A 13,768-nucleotide genomic window follows, 5' to 3' on the forward strand; every position below is an offset into this window, starting at 1 on the left:
ACCTTCACGATGACCCCGAGTTAGTTTGCGGGGCTCTAGCTGCAGAGTAGAGAAAGGCATGGATGGAGCAGAGGCAGAAGTGTCACTGAGCCAGATGCCGAGACGCCGAGGTTCACAGCAGAGAAAAGAGGCCGCCTACCCAAGGGCCAAGGACGGGTATTTACGGGATGAGGCTGAGGCACAGGAGGTGGGGAAAGGTGATTGGAAATAAGAAAATGGTGAGGCAGCCGTTCTGTGAGGGACACAGGTTCTGAGGTGAGGGGCAGTGCCTGGCCTGACGGCACAGGTGGAAACTAAGTCCCGTGACTAGTTTACAATTAAATTCTGGTTCCCTTCCTTCCCGGCTGCACCTACATGGTCACGTTTGCCTCATCAATAAGGAGCAATGCAGGTCAGGTGCCTGGAGCCTCAGCTTCCCAATAAGCATCATGTTCACGTGCCATTCTGAGTCATCTTCCAGGGCAAGATGGCCTGTACAGGTTACAGAGACAGAGACCCCCCAGGTCACAGACGATTAAGGTGATGAACCCCAGCCCCTCTATTCTTCCCCTTTAAAAACCACTAAGAGGCCACGTTGCAGTGGGTCTGAGGCCTGCCCCCCAACTCCCTTGCTCGGCGCCCTGCAAACAACATCCTTACTTTGCTGCAAAGCCTGCCGTCAGAGGTTGACTTTCTGCCCGCAAGCACATGAGCCCAGTGCTCGGTTTCAGTTGGAGGGTCGGTGGTCCTAACCACTCACCAGCTCAGCTAGAACTGGACACAGCTGATACCAAGTTCCTGAAGCAACAACTCAGGCAAACGTCTTACCGTTTAGGCTCCGTGCCACTCAGAGGATACGCAAGTTTTCATAAAAACAATTCAAGCGATGCTGCAACTAGAGAAAGCCCGCACAAAGCAACGAAGACACAACGGAGCCAAAAAAATTAATTAATTAAATAAATTAAAAAAAAAAAAAGCCGCTGTTGTTAAAAAATTGAAGTGAACTTGATGGGGGAAGGCAGATCATAGGTGGAGTGGATCTAGTTGATGCCAGTCCTCAGGGCCCTTGGTTTCAGAGCTGCAGCAGTGGAAAGGGGGGGGGGGTGCTCTCAGCTGCAGGGATGGTGCTGGGGGATGGGGCACATCTAGGGGGGACACACCCGAGGAGAGGCTGCTGGCCCGGCTCCCGGAGGTCAGGCTGAAGATGGGGGTTCTCTCCGTGTTTCCCCTCCCCTCACCAAAGCCTCCGGTGGTTTATGCCAACTGCCCACCCCCTCAACTCCCCCCACACCCCGACTTTCACCCCCTGGCCACCACCCCAACCGCTGCCAAAGGGTCAAACCCGGTTGCCTCTCAGAGCCCCCGGCTCTGGCCTCCTGGCGGCACCCCCCAGCCCCGCAGCCCACGCTGGACTCACTGTCCTTCATGACCTGTTTCCCACAAGGGATCCAGTAACATCCAAGCGTCTGTGTCCTACAGAATGTACTCCGGAAAGCTTGGGGTTTGTGCATCTGAAATCTCCTCCAACAAGACCCAAGCTTGGGGCAGCCAGTCAAGAGGGAGCTGCTGACTCAGCTGGCCCCACCACCCGGAAGTGGCCTCTGACCTCCCCTTCCAGGAGGCCAGGGGCTTCTGCTGGGCTCTCAGGCGGTCTCTGAGGGTCTGCACCCCCTCCCTCCCCACCAGGGGACCTCCGCACCACCCCAGTCCCCCCTCCCTCCACCTCCCAGGCTGGACTAAGGGCCCCCTCTGTACTCACCCCCACTGGTCCACAAATAAAAGCAAAGAGATATTTCTTGTCACTTGTGTGATGCTGGGCACTTCAAGATGCTGAATAAATAAATACTTGTGACTGATTCTCCGATGTGTATGTTTGCTCCTTGTGGACAAGTATTGTACTTTTTCTCTCCAGCACTGAGCAAGCACATAGTAGCTGCCCAATAAATAACTTATTTTACCTATTATATACACATCCAGCTCCTCACATCTCAGGAATCAAAATATGAACTATTGGATAAATTAATTTGTACATGAGCAGAAAAGGATTAGGATAGGAAAAGGGGCTCTTCAGTCTAACGTTGAACAAAAATCAATAAGGAAACGCGTGGTCACTGCGTTGAAGGGACCTGTCCAACATTCAGATCATAGACGGACATATAAGAAAGGGCTAAAACTAGAACTGTCAAGAGAAAACGCAGGAGTAAATATTCATAACTGTGAAGTACTCAATGGTTTTTCAGGTATGACACCAAAAGTGCAAGTGACAAAAATTCAGAGAAATTAAAATATGTACAATATACATGTTTTCCCATCATATTACATTTTTTAAAACCCTTTTCTGCACATTGCTTTCCCTGTTCATAAATTGGAAATGTAATAACACTTGCCTTGACGAATTTATTTCAAGGATGAAACGAGATAATGCACAGGAACTCTAGGCTCTTATGTGACTGCAAAGGAGTGGAGGGAGCCACATCGCAGCCCTCAGCTGTGGCTGAAAAGATGGTCATCATTTCCCATGTGACACTTGTTTACTTAAATCAGCAGGTAATTCCAATTCTAAAAATATTCCCCCTGAGAGTCAGTAGGTGAAAACGTTTTCTCCCTGTTAATTGAAGCTCATCTTACGGTGCTGACAATTGGTGCAGCAGCATGAGCCTCCTCTGGGACTGCACACCTGGCCCTTACTGTCACCGGAACAGTCAGCCTGTCCTTGACTTTGCCCTGGAGGGTTAGGGTGGCCCAGGAGAGCAAAAATAGGATGAGTCCAGAGAATTCTGTGTAGCAATAAAAAACAAAGGCAGGCAGGTCATGGAAGCAACCTAAATGCCCATCGACAGATGAATGGATAAAGCAGATGTGGTACATATATACAATGGAATATTACTCAGCCATAAAAAGGAACGAAATTGGGTCATTTGTTGAGACGTGGATGGATCTAGGGACTGTCGTACAGAGTGAAGTAAGTCAGAAAGAGAAAAACAAATATCGTATATTAATGCATATATGTGGAACCTAGAAAAATGGTACAGATGAACCGGTTTGCAGGGTAGAAATTGAGACACGGATGTAGAGAACAAACGTATGGACACCAAGGGGGGAAAGTGGCGGGGGGGGTGGGGGTGGGGGGTGCGATGAATTGGGCGATTGGGACTGACATATATACACTGATGTGCATTAAATTGATGACTAATAAGAATCTGCTGTATAAAAAAATAAAATTCAAAAAAAAATAAAATAAAATGCTAAAAAAAATAAAATAAAAAATAAAAAACAAAGGCAGGAACTCATGAACTCCCTGGAATGTTCTCTAAGACCTGCTGTTAAAACATAAACCAGGGACTTCCCTGGTGGCAAAGTGGTTAAGAATCCGCCTGCCAATGCAGGGGACACGGGTTCAATCCCTGATCTGGGAAGATCCCACATGCCGTGGAACAACAAAGCCCATGTGCCACAACTACTGAGCCTGGACTCTAGAGCCCGCGAGCCACAACTACTGAGCCTGTGTGCCACAACTACTGAAGCCCGCGCGCCTAGAGCCCGGGCTCCGCAACAAGAGAAGCCACTGCAATGAGAATCCCGCACACCACAACGAAGAGTAGCCCCCGCTCGCCACCACTAGAGAAAGCTTGAGTGCAGCACCAAAGACCCAAAGCAGCCAAAAATTAATTTAAAAAAAACAAAAACAAAAACATAAACCAAGTTGCAAAGCAATACGTCTGTCATGATCCCATTACACAGAAACAGTTGAAGGCCACTGCAGACAAATGAGTCCTACCTGTAAGTATGTAAACACAGAGAAGGATCAGGCAGTGGCCATGCCTCGCTCGTGACAGGGGGCAGGGTGGACTTGGATTTATCTGCATTGTTTGAATCATTTCTACCGAGGAGGATATACTTCTGTCCTTGACTCCATCACATTTGTCTGTTTCTCTGCATGTCTGGTACTTACTAGTGTAATTCAGACCTTGCGGATGATGTGTCATTGAGACTCTGGGTTCTGTTATCATTCTCTGAAGAGTGTTGAATTATGTTCTCTAGGCAGTTGAATTATGGGAAGATCGCCATGGACTTGTGGAGGCTGGGCTTTAAGTTTTATTAGGGCAAATGTATTTTGATTTTTTCCTTAGTCTTAGTGCAAATCCCTTATTTCTAGAACACAGTCTTTATTCCCAAGCTGTGGCCCTTTTGGGGTTTAAATGGAAAACTGAGGCGTTTACCAAGCTTCTCTGTCAGTTTCCGAACTCAATCTCCCCTGGAGTTTGGCCATTTCGGCCTCCAGCTCTGTCTTGCCTGGGACCTTTGGAATCTTACCCCTACATGTGCATTTCAAGCCAGCCACATACTTGAAGGGGGTTTTATCACCCCAAACTTCCCAGCGCCCCTCAGTTCGCATCCTTCGCCCTCTCCAGCCGATAAGGCTGTGGCTTCCTGTTCGGGTCTGGCTGATCAGGAGCCCTCAGGAGAAAACAGCTCTCTTTCAAGAGCTGCCTTCCTCCAGTTTCCGCCTGCTTTTTGCTCTTCTCCAGTGCTTTCAGACAGCTGTTTCATGTATTTTGTCTACATTTCATAAATCACGAGGGTTCTGCGATTAATGGAAGTGGAAATTCTACCTTTTGATTTTTGAATCAAAATCTTACCATCTAAAGTCGTATCATCCTGTAATCGTATCATCTATTCAAAAAGTGAACTATTAAAACACAACCAGCGGGACTTTCCTGGCAGTCTAGCGGTTAAGACTTCGCCTTCCAATGCGGGGGGTGCGGGTTCAATCCCTGGTTGGGGAGCTAAAAGCCCACATGCCTCGGGGCCAAAAACCCAAAAAACATAAAACAGAGACAATATTGTAACAAATTCAACAAAGACTTTAAAAATGGTCCACATCAAAAAATATTATAAAAAGTCAAAAAAACCCACAAGCAGTGAACAAAACTAAATATTAAGACCAGTAAAGGGGGACGATTCTCTGTGGTTTAAGTCAGAGGATGACATCCAATTAAGTCAGGTGTATCACCCAGGCCCCGCCCCGCCGTAGCCCCGCCCCCAGGCCCCGCCCTCGCCGCACACCTAGTCCCGGGTACGCAAGCCTCGTCCCTCAGGCGCTCCGCCCGGCCCCGGCGCCCAAGCCCCGCCCACTAATCAGCCCCGCCCAGGCCCCGCCCCGTAGCACGCAAGCCCCCTTGGGAGCGCGCCCGTTTCCATGGCGACGCCGAGCTGAGCCTCGGTAGCCGGGCCACCGAGTGGGCGTGCATCCGCGGCGGAGGCGGCTACATGAGCGCGGCGGTGTGTGCAGCCGGGCTGCGGCCCCCCAGCTCGGGGATCCCGGGCTCCCGGGGCGCGTCGCGCCCGCGCCTGCCCGCGGTCCCTCCGTACCCCGGGCAGCACGGCGCGCCGGTCGGGCTCAGCGAGGCGCAGAAGCGGGCGCTGGACCTGGAGAAGAGGCTGCAGTTCCTGCAGCAGCAGCACTCGGAGACGCTGGTCAAGCTTCACGAGGAGATCGAGCACCTGAAGCGAGAGAACAAGGGTGAGGCGGGAGGCGGGCCGGGCCTTCCATGCCCAGACGGCGCACGCAGGCTGAGGGAGGACGCAGGGCCGCAAGCCCCACCTCGGCCACTCGGGGCTCGGCTCCCCGCCCCAGGACCAAAGCCAACTGCGTAGGGCGGGTCTGGCCGCGCCACTCCCGAAGGTAACCCGGCCCGCCTCTCCTCTCCAGGCAGGGTCAGGCGGCCTCCTTTGAAAAACTTCTGTAGAAGTGAAACACACCCCCAAAGTACGCGTATATAGCTCAATGAATCTTCACAAACTAAGCACACCCAGATCCGGGGCCCCAGAACGATCCCTGACACCTGGGTCATCCTGACTCGCCTCTGTGCCCCTGGAGCCCAGGCCCCGCATGGCAGAGACTGCTCTGTAGACGTCACCGATGGAGGAATGGGCTCCAGGGGAGGCTCTCACACAGGGGCTCTGGCTCAGGGAGCAGCCAGAGGCATCACCGACCCGAGGGTGCCAAGGCAAAGGCTTGGTCCGTGGGGCAGGGTCTTTCGGGGCTCAGCAGGGAGGAATGGGCAGGGGAACCGAAGCTTCTTTTCTCACAGTAGACACGAGGAGAGCCCGTGCTTGTTTTCAGATCTCCACTACAAGCTAATCATGAATCAGAAGCCGCAGAAGAAAGGTAAGACAGGCCCACAGGTGCCTGATGGGAAGCTACTGCCCTCAAGAGCAGGCCCCCCAGACTGCCTAAGCCCATGCAAATTATCCCAGTGGGGAGGGGGCCTGGACAGACAGACCGCTCCCAGCCATGGTCTGGGTGACTTCATGCACCCAAGCACAGCAAGTGCCACTCTTGGGGACCCCCAAAGCCTGAGTTCTGTGCAGCAGGGGCAGTGGACAGAGCAGCTGGGGGGCGGGGGGGTGCCCAGGTTCCCCCCTCCCCAGCCCTGGCCTCACTATCCTGGTGCGCTTTCACTTGGAGTGCTGCCCCAGGCTTCCCCGGCACAGCCCCAGCCCCAACCCCTGGTCCCTTTGGCTTTGGGGCAGGAAGCTCTGGGCACACTCCTTCCAGGGTCCTCCCTATCATCTCCACAGCAACCACGGGGGCATGTCCTCACCTGTGGCCCACTCACCTTGCCTGTCCCCTAGCCCAGCCTGGGGATGACCAGGTCGAGTCTTGGGCTCCCCTCCCCTCTTACTTTTGGGACCAGGTCTGCCATCGGGAGGTGGTCTGAGTGGTGCCCGCCTGGAATGCCCCAGTCTGGGGTGTGCCCAGGGCTCTCTTCCTGGAAGATACACAGAGGATGGGGTGGTGGGGGCCCTTCTCCAGTGGGGCGGCACAGCTTCAGCGAGCTGATGTGGGCACGTAGTGTCAGGGGTCCCCGATGGGACCTCGAGAGAGGGCGTGCTCCTATTCAGGTCCCACTGCCTCTTCCGTCCCCAGCCCCGTGGCCCTGGCTCCCTCTGGCACTGGAGGGGTCTGGGGCTGCCTCACCAGAGTTTGGGGGAGGGCTGGGACCTGCAGAGCCAGGAGGCGGGCACAGGTGGGCCTGGCCCTTCGGCCACGGCAGCCGTGCAGAAGCGCTGGGACCTGCAGGGATGGGAGCCTCGCTGCTGCCACCTTCTGCTGACCCCAAGCGGCCCCCACAGGCAGCATCTCCAGTTCCAGCTTTCAGTCCAACAAGTCCATCTCGAATACAGTGGTGTCAGGTGAGCACACCAGCACCTCTGTGCTCAGGGTCGGGGAAGAGCAGGTACAGACCTCGGGGCCCCCGGGCCTGAAATGGTGAGTGGGGCACTGAGCCGAATGCTGAAAGCCCACGGTGGTCCTCTGTGGGGCAGACCTTGGGGGAGCGCCTCTGCCAGTCCCCATAGACTTGGGGGTTAAGGGGTAGCTGAGGGACCAAAGAGGGTCCCCAGGTGCCCTGTGAGCTGAAACCTCCAGGAGGGAGCTGAGGCCAGGGGACAGGTTAGTGGGTCGGCTGGAGGGAGGCCTGAGGACAGGCCACAAAAGCAGGACGGGCTTGGCTGCCAAGGCAAGATGGTCAGTGTGGGGCATGAGTCAGGCACAGCGTGTGACAGAGGAGCCCCGAGTGGTCTTCACTGCTGCTCACTGTGTCCCTCAGAGCAGACAGGACGCGGGTGGGCTGGCCCTCCTACAGAGCCTGGATTTGTGGCATCTTTACTGAGTGAGGGGCCTCGTCCTGGGAGAGCAGACCTGCGCAGGCTGGGCCCAGACCTTTCCTTCCATTTCATTTTGCCCGAAATGGGGTTCAGTGTCAGGAAACAGCTGCTGGCTACCCCACCCCAGCCTTTACTGAGGCCCGTGAGGAGACTGCCTCACAGGGTGTGTGGGGCTCTCCCCACTTCGGCTGCTCGGGGAGCCACCTCCACCACTGCGTCTGCTTCAGAACATTCAGGCACCCACAGGCTTCACCCTACTCCCGCATCTGTGCCTCCCAGTGGCCCTCGGAGGGAGGCCATTACCATCTCCCCTTTACAAAGAGGAAACTGACGCAGGGGCGGGGCCCCTTGGGTGCATATAGCCGACCGACACCCAGTGACTGGCCCTGTCTGGGTCTGACCCGCAGCCAACTCGCAAGGCAAGGCCAGGCCCCAGCCCACCTCCTCTAAGAAGCAAGACTCGAAAGCTGACGTTCCCCAGAAGTTGGACCTGGAGGAGGAGCCCTTGGTTGCTGCCCTGCTTCACAGCAGCAGGGTGGACAAAGCCCTCAGGGCACAGGGGCTGGCCAAGTAAGGCTCCGTGAGCCCCACGGGACACGGTTGCATTCAGCAGGTTCACACCCTGGAACCAGCCAATTGCTTTGCCCTTACAAACGGGCAGGTCTCCAGAGGGAAGCAAGTTCGTGAAAGCCAGGCTCGCCCATCTGGTGGACCCTGCCTTCTCCCCTCCCCTGGGGGTCCTGCACGGTCCCTGCGCTGACCTGAGCCCGCAAGAGGGGCCAGCAGCAGCCCCTAAAGCATTCTCTCAAAGCACAGAAGCAAAGTAACTTGGCTTCCACATTAGCTTGCTTTTCGCCAAGAGAACCCCGAGTCAGGTTTGGGCTCCACCCTGGGAGCTGTGCTGGCCTCTGGAAGGCACAGGGCCAGCAGACCAGAGCAGAACCAGTCCCCGGTGACACCCGAGTTCCTGGGACTTCCTGGGAAGCAGCAGTGAGCCTGGACTTTGCATCCGAAGAGGGGACCCTTTTGTCCCCTGGGTAGTGCCACCAGCAGGCCAGGCTCCTGCTTCTCTGCAGTCTTTAGGCTCCCCCCTCCACCGGCACCCTGGGTTTGTGGTCAGGACCGAGGGCAGCCAGGCAGCTCAAACCACATCTGACTCTCCAGTGTACCTTGAGGGGGGAGGAAGTGACGGGCCCGGGGCATGGCTGGCCCCAGAGACCCACCCCCGCCACCTGGTGCCTGGAGCACCCTGGTAGGCAGAAGGGAGCCAGGCCCCCAGGAGGCCTTGGAGACGATCCTCTTCCTCACGCTGGAGCAGGTGCTGCCCCGAGAGGGGGTGTGAGAGATCACCTCCGGCAGGCTGCCTCCGGTCTGCTCTAATGGCTGTTTCAGAGACAAAGTGGAGAGCTCTAATCCAGCAGCCACCTCGGTGGCCGGCAGCCTGCACAAGGGCAAGCAGGTGCCAGGGGCGCCCCCCTCGATGAGGCTGCCCCCGCACCTGTGTAAGCCCGCCACGCTCCAGCAGTGCGAAGTGGTCATCCGCCAGCTGTGGAATGCCAACCTCCTGCAGGCCCAAGAGGTGAGGCTCGGCTGCGGGGCGCCCCGGGGCCCCCGCAGCCCCACCCACCGTGCCTCTTCTCCCTGCCTTCCAGCTGCAGCACCTCAAGTCCCTCCTAGAAGGGAGCCAGAGACCCAGGGCTGCCCCCGAGGAGGCCGGGCCCGGTTCTCCCAAGTAAGTGCCCCACGCGGCCCACTGGGTCACAACGGGGCCTGCTTGTCTGGGGCTCACGGCTGACTCGCCCCTCCCCAGGGACCAGGAGGCTCTGCACCCGGGGGCCACGCAGCTCCCCAAGGTCGCCACCAAGGGCGTCTCTAAGAAATGGTGAGTCTTACTGGCACGGGAGGTGGGCAGCCTCTGAGCCCAGGGGCCACAGGGCCGGGGAGGGCGTCCGCAGTGACCCCCCACCCCCACCCCCCAGCCTGATTCTGAGCCAGGCGCCCGTGGCGGAGTGCGCCGTCCTGCCCGCACTGAAGCAGAGCCTCAAGAGCAACTTCGCCGAGCGGCAGAGACGGCTGCAGGCAGTGCAGAGCCGGCGGCTGCACTACTCGGTGCTCTGAGTGCCAGGCCCACGACCGCTCACCCTCTAGATAGCACTTCCAAAGAATCCTAGTACGTTTACGCCAGCCTAACTTCCAGACCAGCCAAACCCACAGCAAATAAAGTACGTGGTCTCAGGGCTGAGGAACTGTTTATTTCTTTGCTCGGTATTTCTGCACTTACACACACGTGTGCGTTATGAAATAAGCATGAGCCTACCTGTCGAAGACTGGAAATAAAGCTCGTTTCTCCCTGTTGTGAGTCTTGTTCCTCACTGGCCATCAGGCACTGCTGCCCTGAGCGCCCCTAGCTCTGCTCCCTGCCATGGGCGGGGCCTGCTGGGCAGTCACCCTGCTTGCTAGGGCCTTGCGGCTGCCCTGGAAGAAAACAAGCTCTGGGACAGCCTGCACACTCTTCCTGGAGTGCAGGGGGCTGCCTTCCTGGCACGTGGGCAAGACACTGTCCTGTGTCCACTGACGAACACAGCTAGTGAGCAGCCCCACCCAGCCTGCCTTCCTCCATGGATGGCTAGAGCCACGGCCACGGGAGAAGGTCCTCTCCTGTACACTGGGCCCCACCCTGCAATGGCCTCACACCACCCCCTCAATCGCCAGAACAGCAGCTTCAGCGCAGACCCTTGCCTGGCAGGACAGTCCTCCTGGCCCAACCGGCCATGTCCTCAGTGCCGATCTCTGCCGCTTCCGCTTTGGGGAGCAGGGAACCTGGGGGTGAACCAGGACAGGCACGTCTGGGCATCGGTGGCCATCCCTGAGGTGGGGGACCTGGCTCAGCCCCGACAGTGCCCCTCACTGGACGGAGGGCCCCTGACTTGCAGAGAGGGGGGACACAGTGACAAATTCATGACAAACACGGGAATAATAAATTTATTATAAGAACCACAGAAGACACGGTAATGCACATACAAAAGGGGGGAACCTCTCATCACCAGAGGGCCGGCTGGCGCCCCGTCAGAAGCCCTCATCTGTTTGAAGCGTTCTTAAGACGCTGGGTCCCGAGGACAACATCCTAACCCGAGTGGGCCTAAGTGCCTAACCAGTGGGCACAGCGCCAGGAACAAGATCCACCCAGACGCCCCTGCTCCCCAGGTGCCTCCACAGTGCTGAGCAGACTCCCAGGGCTAGAATGAGAAGATCATGAGGTATGAGGCCCAGCCGGTGGCCGGGGACCCAGAGCCACAAACAGACCTTCCCTCGAGCTGCAGCCAGCGCCCCTGGATCCTGGAGCTTCCCTGTGGCGTGCCCCACATGCCAACGGTGGCACGATCTGAACCCAAAACCGTGATCAGGGAATTCTGCATGTTTTAAGGGTTTCCTATGTCCTGCACGTTCCCCTATGGAAACGGTAGAAGGGTTTTCTGGCGCACACGCAAGAGGCTCACATGGGACCCTGAGTCCCCGAGGAAGGACACAGGCCCTGCAGAGGCTGCGGGGACAGTAGCCCAAGGAGCACAGGGCCGGGGGCATGCTTGGCTCCTGGAGGAAGCAGCCAGCCACCTGTCCCAGTCCTGTCCAAGTGTGGGAAATGTTTGGCGGGTCCCCAAGGCAGAAGATAAAAGCAGGAAAGCTAACCTAAGCCCAAGCTCTCTAAGGAAGCCAGCATCTAGAAATGTCCAACATGGGGCCCTGACGAGGCTGCCGGCTGCCCCACGGTCCCTGGAGGGCAGGCAGCCGGAGATGCAGCGGCGGTGGCGGCTAGGCGGCCGAGAGGCAGGCCTGGTGGATGCTCTGGGCCCAGGTGTTGAGCAGGGCCGTGACCGAGTGCTTGTCAGGGAGCTGCAGCAGCCGTGAAGTCATGCACCGGTGCACCGACTGCAGGAAGGGGTTGGCGTCTGCAGCAGAGCGGCGGGCCATGAGCGCTGTGCTCTCTGCCAGGACCCTGGCCCGCCCCACCCAGCCCGGGGACCGGGGGTGCCAGCTCCCGCGTGCCAGTGGAGAGCTGGAACAAAATGGTCTGGAGCCTCAGGGACGGCCTCGGGGCCCTTGTCCTGGTCCTCTACATGCCAGCTCTGAGCCTCGGGGGGACTGTCTCCCATCACCGAGGCTCCCTCTGGGCCTGTCACCCAGATGGGTCCCCATGAGCCCAAGCTCCCATGTGTGCCCCCAGGTCAGCCTTGAAGAGGCCCACAGGAGCCGCTGGGCCTGCTCACCCCTCATCCCCAGAACACGGCTGCCCCGGAGCTACAGGGACACCATGGGGTCAAAGACACTTCTCTTTCCATGTGACTGAGGGGCAACCTGCTCCTGCCCACCAAGGAGGAAGGGGAGGAGGGGGGCCTCAGCAGGGCGGGGGCACGTGGAGGAAAGCCTGGTGGCCCGTCCTCTCAGTCACCCACCGTATTGCCACTGCCGGTCGATCCACAGCGGGCTCTGGGCAGGGTAGTCAGCAGGCACGCTGAGCTCCAGCGGTGGCACGCTGGGGAGGTCCTTGTCATCTGCAACACACAAGGCTGCACCTGTGACCCGGTTTGCCCCTCCTCATAGCCCTGCTCCCCAACAGCACCCTCCAGGCCCCAGAGGTTCTGGTGAGGCTGCTGCAGAGCCGAGGCCCCTGACTCCCAGGCTTCCCTGTCTCCCCAGGGCCTCAGGTGAGCAGAGTCGCAGCTGGACAGGAGAGAGGGGGCTTCCCTGCACATGGGGGAGAGGTGAGAGTGTGCAGGCTCAGGGCCCAGCCCCCAGTGTGAGTCCTGGGCCAGGAGCGTGTGGGGACCAAGGAGGACAGCAGGCAGGCTCCGGAGAGGGCCCGGGGCTGGGGGATGAGCAGGTGGTCCTGGGCAGTGGCAGAGCCTGGGGCTGCCAGTCAGGGTTCGTTCTTGATCCAGCCCCACCGCCGGCACTCACCCAGCTTGCATATCAGGTGGACGGTGCCGTTGTTACTGCAGTGAGAAGGGTCCAAGTTCACCAGGAACTTGGGGTCTAGCCGGGCCACCTCCCCCTGGAGCACATTGGGGATGCTCTGCCGTTCGTCCTCTTCAAACCTACGCTTCCGGGTGCACACCACCGGGGCCCTGGGGGAGGCAGCCGTGTTGACCACCCTGGCCAGGCCATGGCCCAGGACCCGCCGCCCGCCGAGCCCTGGGCGGTACACACGTGATGGGGGGGCCGTGTATGGCCGTCATGGCAGGCACGAACGTGCGGTACAAGGAATGGTTGAAGACGGGTGAGCGGATATTGGCCAGGACGGCGTCCAGGAGTGGCTGGCACAGGTATTGCTGCTTGGTTGGCGGCACCGGGGGCGGTGGGGGCGTGGGCTGGGACAGGACAGCAGGGTCAGCAGCCCACTCTTGGGGAGGCTTTCCAGACCCCAGGTCCTCATCCTCACTCACAGCCAGACCTCCTGGCTCCCCCACCACCTCCACCCCTGCAGACAAGGACGGCTGATCCTGGACACACTCTACTCCCCCTGGGCCTGGCCTTGGGCATGAGAACCCTCACACCTGTGGGGGAAGGAAGCACCCATGGGCCCACACCCAGAGGCTGATTTCTCCCATGTTTTCACCCCACCCACACTGCAGACCTGACCTGGAAGAGGACTCCTGGGCAGGGTCCCCAGACTGAGTGGCATGGTCCCCTGCCCACCTCTGACTGCAGGCTCCTTCTAGCTCGTGGTTCCCAGTCACTGTGGGGTGAGCCCTGACCTCCCCAGAGATGCCTGCGACCCTACCAATACCACCAGGCCACGGCACCCCACGCACCACTGCCATGTCGTTCTTGAGTTTCTCCAGGGCGATCTCACACTTCTGCAGCGTTTTCAGAGGGCACCTATAGGGGAGAAGATGTGGCTGACCCTCCACGTAGGAGGACAGGGAAGCTGGTAGTTCTCACGTTCTCATCCCAACCACTGACCGTCTGGCCTCCTCTGGATGGAGCGAGACCTGAGGCCTGGGCCACCACAACCCTCCCCAGGAACCCCAGCCAGCCCACCCGCTGTTCCCAGACCCAGAGTCTAAGGCAAGATGGCCCCGCACCCAGGAGCTGCTGGTCCTGGCTGGCAGAACAA

The 13,768-nt window shown here is 58.2% G+C and overlaps 2 protein-coding genes across 4 annotated transcripts in view; one reads left to right on the forward strand and one right to left on the reverse strand.

Moving 5' to 3' along the window:
- The first annotated feature begins 5,250 nt into the window (after positions 1–5,250).
- CCDC74B (coiled-coil domain containing 74B) lies at positions 5,251–9,866 on the forward strand. The gene is made up of 9 exons (XM_068562437.1): positions 5,251–5,503; positions 6,107–6,151; positions 7,120–7,179; positions 8,073–8,223; positions 8,774–8,905; positions 9,013–9,232; positions 9,306–9,385; positions 9,464–9,535; positions 9,633–9,866. The coding sequence occupies exons 1-9, from the start codon at positions 5,251–5,253 to the stop codon at positions 9,769–9,771; spliced, it is 1,152 nt and encodes a 383-aa protein (XP_068418538.1). The 3' UTR covers positions 9,772–9,866.
- Positions 9,867–10,619: 753 nt separating this feature from the next.
- MED15 (mediator complex subunit 15) overlaps positions 10,620–13,768 on the reverse strand; it is a 62,780-nt gene continuing 59,631 nt past the window's right edge. For all 3 annotated transcript variants that reach the window (XM_068563764.1, XM_068563762.1, XM_068563763.1), the window contains 5 exons: positions 13,464–13,530; positions 12,859–13,019; positions 12,610–12,776; positions 12,105–12,203; positions 10,620–11,600 (listed from right to left, as the gene is read on the reverse strand). In XM_068563764.1, coding sequence (XP_068419865.1) covers positions 11,464–11,600; positions 12,105–12,203; positions 12,610–12,776; positions 12,859–13,019; positions 13,464–13,530 — 631 coding nt within the window. In that variant the 3' untranslated portion in view covers positions 10,620–11,463. The remainder of the gene's footprint in view (positions 11,601–12,104; positions 12,204–12,609; positions 12,777–12,858; positions 13,020–13,463; positions 13,531–13,768) is intronic.

The sequence above is a fragment of the Eschrichtius robustus genome, chromosome 14 (genome assembly GCF_028021215.1).
Source record: "Eschrichtius robustus isolate mEscRob2 chromosome 14, mEscRob2.pri, whole genome shotgun sequence".
NCBI lineage: Eukaryota > Metazoa > Chordata > Mammalia > Artiodactyla > Eschrichtiidae > Eschrichtius > Eschrichtius robustus.